Source organism: Microtus ochrogaster, chromosome 1 (assembly GCF_000317375.1).
Source record: "Microtus ochrogaster isolate Prairie Vole_2 chromosome 1, MicOch1.0, whole genome shotgun sequence".
Lineage (NCBI taxonomy): Eukaryota > Metazoa > Chordata > Mammalia > Rodentia > Cricetidae > Microtus > Microtus ochrogaster.
In genome coordinates, this window is record NC_022009.1 from 63,678,279 (window position 1) to 63,692,948 (window position 14,670).

General features: G+C 45.2%; 1 protein-coding gene across 1 annotated transcript in view; it reads left to right on the forward strand.

Moving 5' to 3' along the window:
• Kcnmb2 (potassium calcium-activated channel subfamily M regulatory beta subunit 2) overlaps positions 1-14,670 on the forward strand; it is a 265,353-nt gene that overhangs the window by 218,133 nt on the left and 32,550 nt on the right. The window contains exon 2 of the mRNA XM_026789928.1: positions 13,760-13,882. Coding sequence (XP_026645729.1) covers positions 13,827-13,882 — 56 coding nt within the window. The 5' untranslated portion in view covers positions 13,760-13,826. The remainder of the gene's footprint in view (positions 1-13,759; positions 13,883-14,670) is intronic.

Genomic DNA, 14,670 nt, shown 5'->3' on the forward strand with positions numbered 1-14,670 from the left:
CACACACACACGTGCAAAGAATGGCTGCAATGTAAGTTATTTGGTAATGGTAATAAAATAAACATAAATAATAAAAGTTGAAGTAGTTACTTTGGCATAGTCGTATCAAACCATCCTGAAAGGCAACAAGCAACCAGTCAGAAGACTATCAAGTAACTTGGGAGAGATAGTACAATGGGAGTTGGAGTCACACTGATCTGTGTTTGCATACTAACTAGTTTTTCCTCTTCAAAATCTGAACGGAGTCTGTCTCTGACTCTCTTGACTGTTTGTGGGACCCTTTTTCTCGCACTGAGTATGTGCCTACTATGTCATAGCTGGTTGATGTCCCTGGGAGGCCTGCTCTTTTGTGAAGGGGGGCAGAGGAAAGTGGGTATGGGGAAGAGGTGGGAGGGAGAGGATGAAGGGAGGGAAGGGAGACTGCAGTCATAATGTATGGCAGAATAATAATTTTTTAAGTGACTAATAAGAAAAGACTTGCATGACCTTGAGCAAGCTACTTAATTCCTCCTAACCTCAGCCTCCTCTTCCAAAAATTAAGAGTGCATACTAACACATACCTGGTAGGGCTATTAGCCTTCTGGAGCTGACAAAGACCAGCTGAGGGAAGGAAGGGTTTACGTTGGCTCACAGTTCCAGGGTACAGTTTACCCTGGAGGGGGAATCATGGCGTCAGCAATCCTGCAGCTGGCCATGCTGCATCCACAGTTAGGAGGCAGGAGAGATGCCTGCTGACACTCAGTTCCTGTCCTGCTTTTCCTTCAGTCCAGCTTCCTACACCAATAGCTAATCCAGAAATCCCATCAAACACAAACAAGTGCCCAGAGATTTGTCTCCAGGATGCTTTTAGACCTCATGAAGGCGACATCAAGTTGGTGCTGGGATTCATGTAAATTACAGGACCTATTGCCTACATGGAGAGAATGGAGAGTTTATGTTTGTTGTTAAAGGGGATGCAGTCAGGCCTGCAGAGGCTAAAATAACCCCCGGCAGCAGCCACTGAGGTTTGAATGCGCTGAATCTTCAGCGCAGTATTTGCAAGTGAGAATCCACAAGAACAATCAGACCTTGGCTTACAGGGTACATTGTTCCAGAAGGAATTTTATCGCATGTTGAAATGCTAATACTTAGGGAACATTAGGCTAAATATAATGAAATATACACTATGAGAATTAATCTCCCCCACTCCTCTGTACTCTAAATGTAGCTCCTAGGCATTTTCAAATGATTCCTGTGGCTCTCACACTCCCGTTGATCAGCTGCTTCTCTCATGTGATGAGGGCATACAGACAAAAGGCTGGCTGACGGACCGGACAGTGCAAGAGGAGTGGGCGGAATGGGTGCCTCTTGGCTTCTGTCTGGCTTGCTTCCCTCTTTTCCTCCTGGCACCCGGATCCTTCTAACCTGTGTCTCAGGAACTGCTCCCTGCCGGGTCAAGTCCATCTTCCTCAGAAAACAACTCCGTGCCCTGACTGCTGTCTGGTTCTGGTTTCCAGCAGATGTCGGGCACAATGACCAGCTCACTTCCTTTGGGGGAAAGAATTTGCATCCTTTCCTGCTACTCCCATTTCCCGACGCTCAACACATCTCTCTCAGAAGCAGAACAATTACAGGAGACAAACATTGCAGCCTTGTCACCGATAAGGAAACTGGGATTCAGAGAGGTTGGCTATTTTAACGCCATTCACACAGCAAAGAGAGTGAGTTATGAAAGCAATACTTTCTGCTCCCTGATGCCCAGAGCCTCTCCCCAAATGGGTGGGTCTTGAGGAACAAGTCCAGACAGAGAATTCAAGGCTCTCCTCCCTGCCCCAGTCCCGTCAGCCACTCTCCTTCCTAGGTGCTTTTTCCTAGAATAGTAAGTTCCTAATGCAGAACCCAGAATTACACGCTACAAAATGTAGACAACGTGCGCTCTTGAAGCAAATCCTTTTGATCGTTTAGATCATTTGCTGACTCCCTCCTAACTGAATCATCGTCTCATCGGCGTCTTGCAGACAACTGTGAAGCTATGGATTAAAAAAAAAAAGATGAAAAATCTAATCTGCTATTTCTCAGCAGTCTGTCACCATGGAATCAAACATTTGAGCAGGTTTTGCCTTGACCTGGCACCATCAAAGAAGAAACATTCCTTTTCGTTTATCTTTAGTCTCCTCTCACACTGCGTGGAAATAGTCTCGGAAATTAGAATGCCCTTTTCCCCAGCTGCCCACTGCCCTTTGGGCTCCAAAATGTCTCACTGTTACACTCTGCAGAAGAATGCTTCTCCCTCTGGACTGATTTGCTTCTGAATGGCCTTTTATCTACAACCGGAAGAGAAGCAATTCAATAAAACAAACAGAACAAAACATCCCCTCTCAAAATTGGCATCTCTGGGGCTAGAGAGATGGCTCAGCAGTTAAGAGCACTTGATGCTCTTGCAAAGGACCCAGGTTTGGTTCCCAACACCCACATTCCAGATCACAGTTGTTTGTAGGCTTGGTTCCTTTGGACCTCCTCAGGCACTGCGCACATGTGATGTCCATATAAATATACAAACAAACATTCATCACAAAAAATACAAATAAGTATTTTTAATTTTTTTTTAAAAAAATTGGCATCTAGCTCAAAATATCTCTGCTCTATCTTTCAGCTTGTAAATGCTAATATTCTGTGCTGGAGAGATTGCTGAATGAAAAATTTTTATACCCCCATAAACCTCTCCGCCAACACAAAAATCCAAATCAGACCAAATCAAACCAAATTAGAAAAAGCCCAAGTTTAATGGATATCAACACTCCTGAGTGGCCTTCCAGCCCCAGAGAGGAGATGGGGAAGAAAGACCGGAAAACCATGCATTTGTTCTCTGGGGGGCAATTTAAATACCCTGTGGGAGTGATCTTGAGCATCTCTGGGGAGGGGTCATTGTTTGGCGGGATTTCTTGGAGGTGAAGTCTGGACTAGGCAACTCCCAGGGGGAAAGGGGATCGGGATGGAGCTTCCACTCAAACACTGAACAGCCATTTAGGGAGCACACTGCTCTCTCAGCAGACCCAAGTCAAGTGGTTCACAACTGTCTGTGACTCCAGTTCCAGGGGATTGGACACCTTCTTCTGGCCTCTGAAGACAGCCACAATTCACATGCACATTATAATATAATAATAAAATGCTAATAATCAGTTAATTTTCTGAATTCTAAAATCCCATCAGTCAGGACAATGGCTGGCGTAGCAATTAACTTGGTCTGTTATCTATGTTAGGATAAGTAAATAGCTGTGTTTATAACATAAACACAATCTTCTGTAAGCCTGAAAATAAATAGGTATAAACAACAACAACAAAGAGCTGCAAATAGTGTCAGCCTCTCAGAATAGCTCTCACAATAAGTGTAAAAGGCCACACGAATAGTTCCATCCTATAGATGCAGATTGACACTGGGAAGGGTTGGCCAGTTAGTAACAGTGACAGCGAAGGAGCAGCAATGGATTTCAGACTCAGCCATTCTCCAAGATCTCCTAGGTCCACACCACCACCTTATCAACAGGAGTATTCAAAGCAAAGCAGGCTTTTGTGCTTCTGGTGGGAACAGAAGCCATCATGATAGACCCAGCCTAAAGTTGAGAACTCTGGCTCCAGAACACTAGAACAGATCATTTACACATATGAACACGGTCAGCGGCATTAGTGGAAGAGGCTGTGGACAAGCTTAATCCCAGAGCATGCAGTGACCACTGTGGTGGACAGGTGGCACCCACAGCTTGTACTCCCTTGGTCCTATGTATCTCTCACTAACTTGCTGGGACATCTGAACCTTCCCAGGATCACGTCCTTAGCTCCTCTTTGTCTGGAAGAAACAAAGGAGGCTGACGGCAAGAGCAAGCTCCACTCTGTCTTACACAGGTCTGAACAAGTCACTTGGCAAGATCAACAGTGACTTTTATTTGCCTTCCCATTTGGTGCTAAATCTCCCCTCGCTTGACTTCCCTAGATTTCCCATGAGCATTGCTGAGCGCTTCGTTGAAGAAATCAACAGAACGTAAAATAGAAATTATATTTTAACCAGAGACAGATTCGAAGTCAAGTAACTCATAGGAACGGACCTTGGTGGCAATTTTCCAAACAAGAAGAAAGTATTTTTCAGATGAGAGAAACCTTAATTATTCTCTTTGAATTCCCTCATGTTATGTATGAGGAACAGGAGCGAAAGAGCCTCTGTTACAGACAAATTCCTAGTAAGCCAATGCTACTCTTTCTCTTTCCTTTTTCTTCACTCCTTTCTCCTGGAAAAATTAAGGTTTGTTATGTGTGTCTATGCCCTGTCTTAGGTACTGTTCTATTACTGTGAAAAGGCACTGTGACCAAGACAACAATTATAAAAGAAAGGATGGAAGAGCCAGGGAAGGGGTGGGTTCTGGGGAACCTGTCTTGAGGGCAGCTCCCATGCTGGGCCATTGCTGTTCCATTATGGAGACCCTTCCTGAGGATCTGTAGGTTGTAGAGGGTAGCTGGGAGAGGAGGAAACAGTTTCTCCATTGGTGTAGGCACTCCAGTGAGTTGCCCATGCTCTTATATGTAATTCCTTACCTATGCTCCAATAAGTAATCCTAATTAAACTCATCGGTTCACCAAAATATTTACAGATTCATGAATGTCTACTGAACACATTTGTTCAGCTTTCGTCTCTGTGACTGTGGTCAACCCACGACCAAAAGGAACTCGGGAGAAATGGGTTTGTTCCAGCTCACAGTCCATCACTAGAGTAGCCAGGGCAGGAACTCAAGGCAAGAACCTGGAGGCAGAAACTGAAGCAGATGTCGTGAAGGAGTGCTGCTATCTGGTTTATTCCTCATGGCTCACCCAGTATATATATTTATATATATATATATAAAACCCAAGATGACCTACCCAGGGAGAACACTGCCCACAGTGGGCTTGGCCATCCCACAGCAACCAATAATCAAGAAAATGCCCCACAGACGTGCACACATGCCAATCCCATGGAGGCATTCATTCAGGCAAGTTTCCCTCTCCCCAAGTGATTCTAGATTGCTTAAGCTGGCTAACACTAACCAGCATAATATTAAACTGTGCCATTTTTCAAAGTAAGTCCATTGTCTTATCGATTTAACATATATTTAACTCATTCCATATAAGCACAATACACAACGCTTTGACATTGCAGTTGTCATTCAGACAATAACTCACGCGCATGATGTCACACTGCCTTCACACACCTAGTTTGCAGATATCCATGTCACATATATGCAGTTTCCTGCATGCATGTATTACGTATAACAATCTTTCATCCCATCACCAAGAGTGTAACAAATTATTAACTCATTCATCACAAAATTTCTATGAGGAAAATCCTATTGTTGTTCGATTCATTTCATATGAGACAGAGATAGAATAATAACAAATTCATCTAAGGCCATAACATAACAATGGCTATGAGTAACGTCTACATGGGCCCGCCCACCCGTATTCTGATCACGGTGTTTTACTTCTTGTGGGTCATTTTTTGTCATTGTTGTTTTCCTACTAGCCTCCTCTCAAATCGGATGTGCTGAAAACTGTAGTTGCTCGGAGAATAAATAAGAAGATAGCCACAGGACTCATCAAACAGTTTGTCTTCCTTTGAGGCAGGCTTTAGCATGTGGCTTTCTTAAAGACATACAGGATGAAAGGGTTGGCTTTGGAGGAGAACTGCAGCCTTGTGCTGCATAGTTGGGAAAATGTTGCCTTTCTGAATGTCAGTCTTCTCTCTGGTAAACAGAGATCCATGAAGAGTCCCCGTTGGGATTGAATGAATGCGTTAGTTACATAGTTATATAGAAGCACCTCATTCTTCATGGCTGTCATTGTCATCTCCAGTTTTCCATAGAGAGCTCTTGTTAGGACTCGCTCCCCTTGATTCTTAGCTGAAATAGTGGTGATAGCTAATACAGACTCGGAGAAGGAACGAGAGTTCCAGCATGAATGTGTCATTTGTACCAATCTGGGCGGCTCACATGAGTCACGAGCAGGTTTTCTTACAACAGCTGTGTATGTGTGATGCCCAATAGAGCGAAATGTTTAACAATTACGCTGTTTTAAATATGTAGCATAGAGGGAAGGAAAATGAACACCAGTTGTGATTATCCACTTGAAAAGCTCATTAGGAAATGAATTATGGAATAGTGGATTAATTAAGATCATGTAGGAATGTATTTTCCACTTCTGAAAAGGACTTTTTAAAAATGATATGAATCGCACATAATGGCTTGGTATGGCCAGTTTGAAAAAAAAAATCTGCCATTTCCTCCAAGTGGAAAAACCTAACATTTACTGAGTTCCTGCCAAATGCCAGACATTACTTTCAATCAGCCCGTGGCAGTTCTGCCTGATGCCTGTTATTACTAGCATATTCTTGATGAGGAAAATGAGGCCGAGGGAATTCAACAATGTATTTAGGTAACATAATCACTATACTAGGGCCTGGGGCTTTGACCTGAAACTAATTTCAGAGTTCTTCCCACTGAAACTGGAAAGGGCCATTTCTGGAAGATAACTAGACTGGAGATGGGATATTAGACATATTTCACTCCTCATGAGCTGCTCGGCCATCTCCACCATCCAGTGCAGCGTCTCACTTCACCTGTCCCCTCTTCTGGACTGAGAACTCTGTAAGAGGTGTGGTGACGTCAGCTATGTTCATCCATTCATCCCTAACAGCAGACTCGGGGCCTGTCACACTGTTATATCTTCAATACACACGTCAGGTGAAGAACTAAACGCTGAACTAAAGAAAAGCATGAAAGTCAACCAGTCCTCTCTTGTAGGTGGTAGCGTCAGAAGGAAAGGAAACGTTCTGGCCTTAGTCATACAGGGACAGAAGGAAGCTGCTCCTAGAGCTGCTGAGTAGATGCTCAGAGGAGTCAAGTAAAGAACTGTACATCGTTTAACCTGGGCTGGCATCCTCTCAGAACACAAATCAAGCATATAATTATATGAGCAATCTTGTTCTGTGTGTCACAGAGCAGAGATCACAAGCGATCACCATCCACCTCCAGGCCCAAGGCTCCATGAATGGTTGCCCAGCTATGGGAAAACCATTTCCAGTAAACACCAGGGAAATACTTTGCCACTTGTCTGGCTCTTGTCAAGGTAACAACCATTGGCTTCCTGATTAGCTCTCCATTAGCTCCTCATTAACTGTCCATCTAAGCAGCAAATGGGGCCATTTGCTCCGCCTTCCAGACACCAAGAGGGAAGAAAGTTCTTATTCCTGTTAGATAGAAGGTATCATCAAGACTTCTCAGTCTTCCAGATCTCGAGATGAAGCCCACACTGAATGAAAGGGTGGAAAATAGGGACCCATGAGAGAGATGGAAGACGCAGCTAGAAAGAACCCAGGGAGGATTGGCCACTAAGTCAATCTCCTAAAAAATAATAATAATAAAGAAAAAAAGAAAGAAAGACTGAATGAATGAAGAATGTAATCAGTGACATAAAATTAAGCAAATTGAGAGGTGTGGTAAGATGTGGAGAGACAATAACTATTTGAGACACACTAAAGTCCAGCAACCCCTAGGAAAATGAGGCTCAGGGGCCAGTAGAGAACAGAGGTTGCTTTGTCTTTTGAGTTCTCCTTGAAGATCACAGTGCTTAGGGCAGGGCTGGTGTGCTGGTGCTCACAGCAGGCAGTAGACTGGGGTGTGCAAGACACCTTAATAAATGCTTGGCAAGTAGACACCCAAATAAATGAACTAAAATAAAGTATATAGCTGATTTGGGAGGCAAACAGCAATAGTATTAAAAAATTGCTCCCAATAAATAATGTTTTCTAAACTAAATCACTTGATCTAAAATTACTACACCACGCATTTCGCTTCTCCTCCAAAGGCCCTGGAGCCAAAACAACTCACCCCTTACAGAGAGAACGTATAATTTGTTGTCTGCGAAGACAAAGCCTCACGCTTTAGAAGCAACCCTAAATGCCTGTGCTTAGAGTGACCTTTTGCATTGCCACTGTGATGCCATTAGTGTGATAATTTTATGCAAGATTAAGCATGTAATTATGTGTTAAATAGTTTCCTTGGCTCCCGTGTGCTCACTCAATAAAGCAGAGTGCATTAAGAGTGTCCTATACGTATAGCTCCAGGCCACTGACATTCTAAAACTGCTTCCTCTCTACTCTTCCCCAGCCCAGAATCTCACTCACACTTGCAGATGTACCCTCCAGGCCCAGCAACTGGGAGTGTCTAGCTCCCAGAAGCCACTGTGCAGAGTGGCCCTTGTAGAGCAGCTGAAGTGTCTACAGTGGATTTCGCTTAAGTAAATTCAGAACCCAAGAGGTTGCAGCAGGGTTTCACACCCTGGCTACCCCTCGGAGTTACCTGGATAGAAACCATGGAGACAGCTCACAGGACAAAGGCGCTTGCTTCCACGCATGACAACCTGGGCTCAATCACTGGGACCCATATGAGAGGAGTGAACTGGCTCCTGCAAGTGACCCACACCTGTGCGTACTGCTCTGGCACTAGCACGTGGAATTTATTCATTTATTCACTTCTTTATTTGTGTATTTATTTATTTATTTATTTATTTATCTGGACACAATGGGGGGGGGCAACGTCAGAAACCCAAACCTGGAGCCTCCTCTCCTCCCAAGCAATCATGTCCAACCTGCAGCCCACAGGGCATGCACACCCCAGGATAGCTGTGAGGGTGGCCCAACAGAGAATTATAAATTCCCTGAAGACATTATGAGATTATTTTCTGCATGTGCTGTCTTGTGACTCAGTCGTGTGATGCTGAGTGTGAACACTGCAGATGACAATGTCATGTTGGATGTCAAAAGGTTGGACGGGCTTGAAAGACCAAGTACTAGAATTTTTCTTAAGATTTATTAGTTTAATTTATATTTGTGTGGTATGTATATGTGCCTGGGGTGAGTTTATGTTCACCACATGCATGTGGCTATCCTAGGAGGTCAGAGGGTATCTGATCCCCTGGATCTGGAGGTATAGGTGGTTGTGAGCCACATAATGTGGGTGCTGGGAACTGACCCCAGGTCCTCTGAAAGTTCGGTAAGTGCCTTTGGTACCTGACTTGGTAAAATGATTTGCAACCCCAGAAATTTTCAATAGTTCCCCGAGCTGTCTCCAGCACATGATCACATTCAGAGGCACCGCCTTCCCAGTCCTCTTGCTCAGGAAGAGTGTCAGAATTCGGTGCTAATGAAGACGTATTTTGATTTTACCATCTCAATAGTTCTGACCGCCACCAGACCCATAGGACAGGAAAGAATCGATTTGCTCCATGTTCAGGTACAAAGCAACTTAATTGGATTTTCTTCCATCCATTTGTTTTTAAGTTTAGTAGTGGGGAGGCAAAATGATGGGAAGTAATGTTTAGTATCCGCCTATCACATGCAAATATACTTGAGGTCCCCCTGCATAGCTTGTTTACCTTCCAAGCCACCAGGTGGCAGGAATTTTTCCTTCCGTATTTACACAGAAACTCAGAGCTGTTAATTGGCTTGTACAAAGTCACACAGTTGGTGATGACGATGCCAAGAGGCACACAAACAGCTGGACCGTCTGAGGCACACAAACAGCTGGACGTCTGCTAATCGTGCTCAGATTCTTCTTAGGTCATGCTGCTCTTTCTAAAAGATCCATATTGAATGCTACGGCAGCAATCTAAACTTTCTAAGTTAATAAGAGGAGAAAGGACACACAGCAGTTTGAAGAGATTCTCAGGGCTGGAATGTAGCTCTGTTGTTAGCATACTTGCCCAGCACGCATAAAGCCCTGAGTTAATCCCCAGGACCCAAATGCCAACTATAAGGACACACACCTGTCCTTCCAGCATTCAAGAGGCAGAGGCAGAAGGATCAGAAGTGCAAGGTCATCTTCTGGTACGGAGCCAGTCCAAGGCTGGCGTTTGTCTCAAACAAACAAATAATAATAAAAACTGAGAAGCAGCAGAACACCCCAAGCTAAGGGAAGGATTGAGGAGATGCCAGCTGTCATGGTCAGAACATGCAGCCAAAGTCAAGGCAGCCATCTGATGGTCTCTTAAGCTGATAGAGCAGCAGAGCCATTTCCTGCCAACTGTTCTCTTGGCATGGCGGGTATAGACCCGCACTGCAGATGCTGATGCCTTACCTAAAAGGGAAGAGGGAGCTTGTGCAGACAGGACCATCACTCCTTGCTTAGTCGGGAGAGTGGAGCTCCTCAGGGCCACTGAAGAAAGTTCCATAGAAGGGGACATCTGAGGTGGCTACCCAGTTGGGGAGAGAGGCAGAGGGAATGGCAGCATCCGAATCAAGGCAGCAGAGACATTGAAGGTGGGCTTGGACTTGGAAAGGGTCTTAGACCAGTTCCTGAGACAAGGGAAGCATCCCCACTCTTGCTGACTCCGTTTTCTTTGAAGGCTAAGGAGTATACCTTTGTGTGTAGATGCATGTGTATGCACGTGCTTGCGAGTAAGGCCAGAAGTCAGCTTCAGGGTCATCCTCTGGAACTATCCACTTTGTTTTCTAAGACAGGGCCTCTTGTTTGCCTGAAACTAGCCAAGTAGGCCAGCAAGTCCCAGGGATCATCCTGCCTCCACTCCCCAGTTCTGGGATTATATACCCACACCACCGTATCTAGATTTTATATGGATACCAGGGACCAAGTTCAGGACACGGGGCAAGCACTTTCCTGACAGAGTCATTGTCTCCCTGTCCAGACACAGGTCTCTTAGGTCTGTGGTCTTAAACCACACCCATCTGCAGCCATGAGTCAGGACTCTGCAGAGGTTCTTCCTTTCAGAACCACACAACAGTACAGTGGACCTGACCCACCTTCTCCCCCGGCCCACAGTCTAACACAGCCACTTCACATAGGATTCAAAATTGCGAACGTTTATAAAGATTTCCCATGCTCCTCTGTGCCACTTCACTGATGGCAACCAGAAGGAATTGTTTGTGTCTCCCCTCCATGGGGACAACTGGGTTCCTTAACTAACAGGTTAAGAGGGCCGTCTCCAAGTTGGGAGGATACCTTGAAGCCAGCTTCTGCTGACACAGTTTGCATTCCGGGCATTTCTTTTGAAGCCTGAAAATAGGGTCTGTATACCATGGCCTTTAAAGAACAGAAACTCTGTTCATTTTAATTAACGGTGAACTTACGTGCTTTAAATAACGATTTGTCTTCATGAAAGAAAACTGGGGTAGAAAACTCCAAATCTGCTTATTGGAATCACCTCAGCAGCCAGTAAGTATGTCCCTTCCAGTGGGTTTCAGACAGTTAATTAAAATAAACATATCTTTCATCTTCTTTTTCTGCATCAATTTAAAACAATGTAGCCAACGTGCCTTCTAGTGACACCCAGTCAGAAAAGCACCCAGAGGACAATGGATCGCTGCAGCCCCTTCATTTTGAATTATTTCAGAACACTTAGCATTTATGGCCAGTAGAGGATAGCATGGCAAGGCTAACTAACTTACTGCTTCACCTGCCCTCAAACTGGACAGCTTATCTTTGTCTCCCCCTACACCCCCAACCCTTTGAGGACCTAACTAGAGGAGCCAGTGAAGTCTACAAGCCTACCCTAAAATAACTTTGCAAAGTTCAAGTCAGTCCTATTCTTATGATACAACGCTGTCAATCACACCGAATCGTCCTGATCTCCTGGAGGTTGCCCAGGTAAAGAATGGATTTAGTCCCTGTTCTATGTCATGCCTTCTAGTGGGCTAGTTTTATACTCCTCATCCTCCTGCCTCCACTGTCCGAGTGTTGGGATTCCAGGTTACCACACCTAGCCTAAATTCAGTCTCTTCTCTTGCTACAGCTGTGGAGGGAATCTGTCCAAGTGGGTCACATCCCTCCATTATCCTAGGAGACCAAGAAAGACCTCTGCATCCCCACTGGAGACTAACCTCTGTGGCTTCTCTCTTCCTCTTTCTCTCTCTCTCTCTCTCTCTCTCTCTCTCTCTCTCTCTCTCGTCAACCCAGGGATTTTAGAAGAGCCCAATTCCCAGGCCTGTTCTTATAAACCCAACCTGTGACGGCCAACCATATTCTTAGATTCATTGTACTGAATGTCAAAATAATAGAACTGAGAAAGACCTTAAATAATTTGTCTGAAATTCCACGGATACCAGGGAGAGTTGGAAACAGATTTTATGCTATCACTCAACTCCAGAAAGGTTATGTGACTTTATCAAGGTCAAACAGACAAAAAGCCAACCCTTTCTTCTGAGCCCTGGGAACCCTTCCTGCTCAGTGTTATCTTCAATATTGATCTCACCCTCGAGCTCCAGAGAGATTCAGAGTTCTGGGCCCACTCAGATCCACTGATTCAACTTTGCAAAGTCCTGGGGTCATCAGGGGTCATGCAGAGAGAATGAGAACTCAGGAAGGAAGCATGGCTCACCTTTCCTCAATAAAACCAGGGACTGGGGTGTGTACACAGCTCAGGGGTAGAGCCCTGCTTTGGTGGAAGCGGAAAGCGTCATTGGTTGGTTATCTTGCAATTCCATCACTGCCCGCTCTTCTGGTTTTCATGGCCCTAACAAAGATACATAGCTGTGGTCTCATGCCTTGAGGATAGAGAGGGGAAGTGTGGAGTACCAGGCGTGTAACAGAGAACACAGTCCAGTCACTAATACTATTTCCAGCCTCTCTTTCACCGTTCATATCACTCACTCCTATTAACCATGCACACCAAAGGGGTCACTTTTCAGCCTTCCTTGGTTTTAATGCATTGAGTATCATTTAGCTTTTGTGTTGGATTGTTATCTTTAAATGTTGTGTTTCTGTCTCTCTAGAAAATTACTAAGCAGAGGGCTGGAGAGATGGCACAGAAAGGACCTAAGTTTGGTTTCCAGCACCCACATCAGGCAGCTCACAACTGCCTGTACCTCTAGCTCCAGGAGATCTGATGCCTTCTCTGGTTTCTGGGCACCTTCACCCAAGTGCACACGTGCCACATAGACACACACACATAAATAAAGAGTAAAAAAGAGAAAAACTAGAAGAAGAAATCTTTCTTTCTTAAAGAGAATGAAGGTAGAAAATACTGATAAATAGTTTACTTTGGTGCCATTTAAAGACTAGGTAACCCTTCCCAAAACCCAAACCAAAGAACGCCACATGCCTGGCATCTCCTTCTTCCAGATCCAGGAGGTCAGGCTGCTGACAGCAGCTGGGCACATGTGGCTGATCTGTTGCCTACACTGGCAACTACATACCTTAGGGACAAGGCTTTCCTGCAGTCCCAGCACTTGGGAAGCTGAGGCAGGAGATTCATGAGTTTGAGGCCAGGCTGGACTGAAGACCAAGACTCTGCCTCAAAACCGAGGGGTGGGTAGTATTGCACCACCACCATGTCCCATCTGTGAATAGTAAAGAAAAATGTGAAGAGAAAGAAGTCGAATTTTCGTATCCAAACCTCAACTAAAATTTGTTAAAGTGCATCATACTTGAGACAGAATCCATGCTGATTCTGCATTGTGAAGGAAGCATTGTGATTTCGACAGCAGTGAGAAAACCAGGATTCCAGAAGACAGGCTCCTCAGCCTGTCGGTGTGGACAGTGAAGGATGGGGCCTTATAAAAACAAGATGCAAGGTTGTGAGGGCGGCGCTAGGCTTCAGTGGGGTTTCTCCAAGGAACAGACCCAGCCAGCACCCCACAGTGTAAAAGCCCAGGATTGTTCAAGAGAGCTGAACCTCTGAGTTGTTGCTGTGGTCACAGAGTTCCGAAACCCCAGAGACAGAATTAACCCCAGTGTGTCCTCTGCAGGTCTCTCTGCCACTCCCCCAGGACATCCACCGTGAGGAAAGGAGCGGCAGGACCAACATCCTCTAAGATGTTTATATGGACCAGTGGCCGGACCTCTTCATCCTACAGACATGATGAGAAAAGGTAAAACCCTTGACTATGGGTGCTCTTGGGCAGACTTTACAGAAAGATGATTACAGAGGGCAGTGAGGATAGTGTTAGCTGCTCTCTTTGTCACTGTGACCTGAGAACAACATAAACAAGGGTTTACTGCAGTGTGTGCTTGGAGAATACGGTCCATCATGGTGGGGTTTACTGCAGTGTGTGCTTGGAGAATACGGTCCATCATGGTGGGGTTTACTGCAGTGTGTGCTTGGAGAATACGGTCCATCATGGTGGGGTTTACTGCAGTGTGTGCTTGGAGAATACGGTCCATCATGGTGGGGTTTACTGCAGTGTGTGCTTGGAGAATACTGTCCATCATAGTGGAGTTTACTGTGGTGTGTGCTTGGAAAATATGGTCCATCGTGGTGGAGGATACATGGTGGCGGGAATGTGAGGCAGCTGGTCAGGTTGCACTTGTCAGCAAGCAGAGACAATACTCCTGCTCTGTTTGCTCGCTCCTTATTTGACTCAGGAGCCCAGCCTCTGAAATGGGGCTGCCACATTCAAAGTGACTCGACCTCCCACACTCATACGCCCACCCACCCTTTACTTCACCAACCACAGCACTTCCTGAAGACACCTAGTCAAGACTGGAACCCACTCCCAGTCTTACCGTCCTCTTTACCCAGACAGACTTCGCTCTGCTGTCTGTGAATTTTCAGAACCTTGCGCTGTGTCCAGGACACAGTGGACACCGAGGAAACTGACGCAAGAAATGGACACAGCATTTCTAGGCAGCAATACTGCAGGAGGAAGGCTGAATTGCA